This window comes from Corvus kubaryi, unplaced genomic scaffold (genome assembly GCF_017639235.1).
Source record: "Corvus kubaryi isolate FWS band 111438036 unplaced genomic scaffold, C.kubaryi_AGA036_p1.0 37341, whole genome shotgun sequence".
Classification (NCBI taxonomy): Eukaryota; Metazoa; Chordata; class Aves; order Passeriformes; family Corvidae; genus Corvus; species Corvus kubaryi.
The window spans coordinates 6,251,979-6,256,119 of record NW_024581112.1 but is presented as its reverse complement, the minus strand read 5'-3'; the positions used below and the strand labels follow the sequence as shown (position 1 = coordinate 6,256,119).

At 43.4% G+C, this 4,141-nt stretch overlaps 1 protein-coding gene across 1 annotated transcript in view; it reads right to left on the bottom strand.

Annotated features, from left to right (window-relative positions):
* Nucleotides 1-2,787: 2,787 nt before the first annotated feature.
* The window catches only part of NHLH2 (nescient helix-loop-helix 2), a 5,447-nt gene continuing 4,093 nt past the window's right edge, over nucleotides 2,788-4,141 (bottom strand). Inside the window, 1 exon segment of the mRNA XM_042031756.1 lies at nucleotides 2,788-4,141. This exon segment is cut by the window's right edge and continues 20 nt beyond it. Coding sequence (XP_041887690.1) covers nucleotides 3,972-4,141 — 170 coding nt within the window. The 3' untranslated portion in view covers nucleotides 2,788-3,971.

Sequence of the window (4,141 nt, the reverse complement as noted above, 5' to 3'; positions counted from 1 at the left end):
ATGTGCATATGTAACAGCAGCATAAATTCAAGTCTATATTTTGGAATATTTTGTGCTCTAGATCTTTTAATTTCTTAGGAAACTGTGTGGTACTCAGATACAGCTCCCCCTTAGCTGTACAGTCCTGTCAAAACCATTATGTTTATTTGGAGGAGTTACTTTTGGCTTGCTGTCTGTCCTCGTTTGCTGTATCAGGGTCAGGATCTGTTTCCAGGGTTCAGATGAATACATTAGTTGCCCTGCTTCCTAATGATACCCTGTGAGTGTGTATTGCACCGTGTCCCTGTGAGTCCATATAGGCCTGAAAATGTGTCTTAATAGGTGTTATCACCTGATGTTAGCATGCATTGGATATCCCTTGTACTGGGATATTCTAGGTTTATCCGCTAGAAGTACTTGCTCTCGCTGAATGCTGGAGGTTTCCATTCAATGTTTTATATATTTTATTTAATGTTTTAAATGTTTTATGTATTGTATTGAGTCAGGCCTAAGTCCTTCTTTTCTGAGTCAGCTGAAGGTCCAGAGGTAGTGCTCTGCTTCTCTGTCTTTGAGTGCACTTTCTTTCGTGATTTGTAGGATGAGCTCCTCTTCTGGTGTGAAAGAGAGGTATCTGAATGTAGCTAAAATACCAGGAAGTATTCACTGTGTCTCTTCCCTGCCAATTGCTGTAATGGCTGAGTGTGATATAAACTTCCACCAGCAGTTCCAGCCCATTCCTCCTATAGTATTGTCATTCAAGGTCATTTATTCCTTTATTGCTGAGGGAACATACACATATGCAAAGTAACTTTGATTATGTAATTAGACTTTATTGGTATCTAACCCAGACTTGCAATGAGATAGAGTTAAATTTGTTTACCCATTCTTCATAAATCCAGACTTTTGAGCACTTACCCATGCAGCCTTTTTTTCACATTGGCCTTGTAGCTTGTGCATACTACTGAGCTCCTTAAGGATAAATAAAAGGTGTGCACTGTGGGAGCAAAATGTACACTCTGTTTGCAACATTCATCAAGTGCTAGATGAGAATGAGTTTCTTTCTTGGTGCCAACATTAAAAACAGAAGTAGTTGGGGTGATGTTATGGTGGGGACAGGATTTCAACAAGGTGGTGGGTGTATGGAAGTGAGACAGGACTTGTAGGAAAAAGCAATTTCTTCCATCAGATAAAACCTGGGAAGAAATAGACATCTCTTCAGGTCAAGTGCCCTGACCCTTCTGCAGGTTAAACTTGAGATTTGGCCCTGGATACCACCAAAAGCAAAGCCCTTGCTGCCCTGTGTCTGAGTGCAAGCAGGCTCTCTCTTGTCTCGGGGGTGGTAGGAATGGAATAGCCTACAAGATTTTCTGACTTCCAAACCTGAGCCTGTTCCCACACATCTCCACGCTGTGCTCTTCTTTGCTCACAACACAGGGGCCTCACTGGCTTATCACTTGGGCACAGGATCACGTGGCTGGGAACCTGAGACTCAAGCATTATCTCAACCTGTGCCTGTGACACGTGTGAGACCCCCAGAAGGGGAAGTGAGGCCAGGGAGATGTGGGGTTTGCTCCTACTTATCCCACAACCTGTGTGCTTCAATCAACTGCCATTGACCACAGCCACTGTACTTTACAGTCAGGTGTTGCAGAGCACTGTCTTCCCTAAAACATGCGTTCCCAGCAGTCGACAAGGAAATATTATGTTTATCTTTTTATTGACTGAGTCATCCCAAATGCTGGTAGCATGAAGGCTTGCTGGATGGCAGGATTTATAATATCACTCAGGCAATCACCATCAAACTCAACACGGCACCCTGATGTTGAACCTAAGAAACAAACCTGTCCCAAAGGAAGCCAACTCCAAAGTTGGTGGAGTTATTTCAGCCCTGAAAGATGCAGGATTTGAAACCTGTGCATTGAACTACCAAACCAGTGTGTGCTCCTTTGGGACATGGCAAGCGTGTATTTGTAGAAAGTGGAATTAAGAGTCTCTATGACAGGTTTTCTGCATGGACCTTTTCAGCTGTTCAAGACCACACTTAATTAAGTGCAAAGTGTCAGCCATAAAAATGGGGTGGAGGGGAGTGTTTTATCTCTCCAGCAAGTAAGAATGGATGACGAAGCCACCAGAGTCAATGGCACTATTCAAATTATAGGTAAAATTAACCCCTTGTGGTAAACAAGAAAAGGGTTTAATAAATGAGATGATTTCACATTACTCGGGTAATAACCAGTCTGCCATTGAGTCTGTATCTGTTCCATGTTTCAAATGACAAGATTTGGCAATGAAGCCTTATATAAAAGATTATGCGTGAGGTTTTCTAAAGTAGTGAAAGGGCACAAGGTTTTTTCTTGGTTTCAGTAGAAGTAGACCTGGCCAGAGAGGGATCAAAGCTGAATTTAAGCAAGAAAAAGAAAGTCTAGTGCACTCAGGCAGGACAAAATGCAGGCATTTGTGTGGCAAAGCCAGGCATATCAAAGAGTGAGGTGGCAAAACAGGTGCTTGCAAGCATCAGATTGGATTGTACAGCTTGAACTTTGAAACACGTGACCAGATGCCAGTCATGATGAGACTGGGAGAAAGGGACAACGAGGGTTCTGTGTCTCCTTTGGATTTGGGCAGGGCAGCCAGCTGAGAGTGGCTGGAGCAGGGGAGCTGTGGTGGAGGGACTGCAGCCCGAGTCTCCCAAGGAAGAGGCAGGTAACCTGTTGAAGCTTCCCACGCACGACTTGGGAAGCCTTTGCAATCCTTATTCATAAGGACATCGCATGTCTGTCTTACAGAAGGACCAACAGGGAAAAATAATTAGGAAAAAACAGCTTTTATTTGATACTTTTATTTATATGCAAAACAGCTCACCATTCATGAGAGATATGAAAAACGCATCAGATAGAAACCAGATTTATCTATTTTCACTACAAAATATTGCATTATATAAAGCAACATAGACACACAAAAAAACCCTGAAAAAGACTAAAATCTTTGGATAGCAGATGTGTTTTTTTTCTTTTTCTCTTTTGTCTCTAAAATGCGCTTCTTGTTTTAAGAGATTCACAGCAAAGAACATGAAACATTTTCAGGTTATAGAATTTTTTTGGTTGTCACAAAGGAAAGCAGTCCTGGATTTACTTTTCTTTCTTTTTTTTTTCTTTTTTTTTTAGGAAAAAATGTCCTTTCCTAAAAATATACCACACACATACACACCCACGCTCACTCCCACACACATGCATGTATACGCACACGCACATATACACCCACAAAGAAACTACTTCCCTTATAAACGATTTGCAAAGTACTTTTCAGACGTAACTATTGATCAGAAGAACAACAAGTTTTAAAAAAAACCTCTCCTAGTTAAGTGCTAGTGGTTGTTGATCCCACACAAGGAAAGAAAGAAAAAAGGTCAAGAACAAATGCCTTGAGATATATAAAATATGCTTATAAACAAGGAGGGAGGGGAGGTTTGTGGTACACAAGTGCAATATAATTGGAGGGAAAAAATAAATTAAAAAGAAAAGAAAATGAACACTGTATTGATCCCAACAAACACTCATAAAGTCAAACAGAATATTCCACAGGAGAAAGTGTAAACACCCGACTATAGAAACCAATTGGCACAAAGTATCCAAAGTAAAATTGCCACCACTCTGAAAAATAAATAAATCTTGAAAAAAATAAATTGTCAACTCCTTCTACCATAAATAAAAAATAGTTATTTTTAACTGCACCCATGGGTCACACGTTTAAGGTCACAAGTAGATGTTTTTGGATATATATAAAGGGGCACTTGACAGCCTGAAGAGACAATCCGGTTATACAGTTCTCTTCGAAAAGCGGGCTCTCGACCGGGCGGGGGCCCTCCGGGGGCAGAGCGCAAGCAGCGGGGACCCCCCCGCCCCGCCGCCCGCCCCTGGGAAGGCGCTGCCCGCCGCGGCCCGACCCGGGGCGGCGGGACTGCGGGTCCCGGGGCTCCGGGCGTCCGTCGGGCGCTACACGTCCAGCACGTGGTTGAGATAGGAGATGTAGCAGATGGCGAGGCGCAGGATCTCGATCTTGGAGAGCTTCTTGTCGGGGGGCAGGGTGGGCAGCAGCTTGCGCAGCTCGGCGAAGGCCAGGTTGAAGGCCTCCACGCGGATCCGCTCACGCGTGGCGTGGGCCG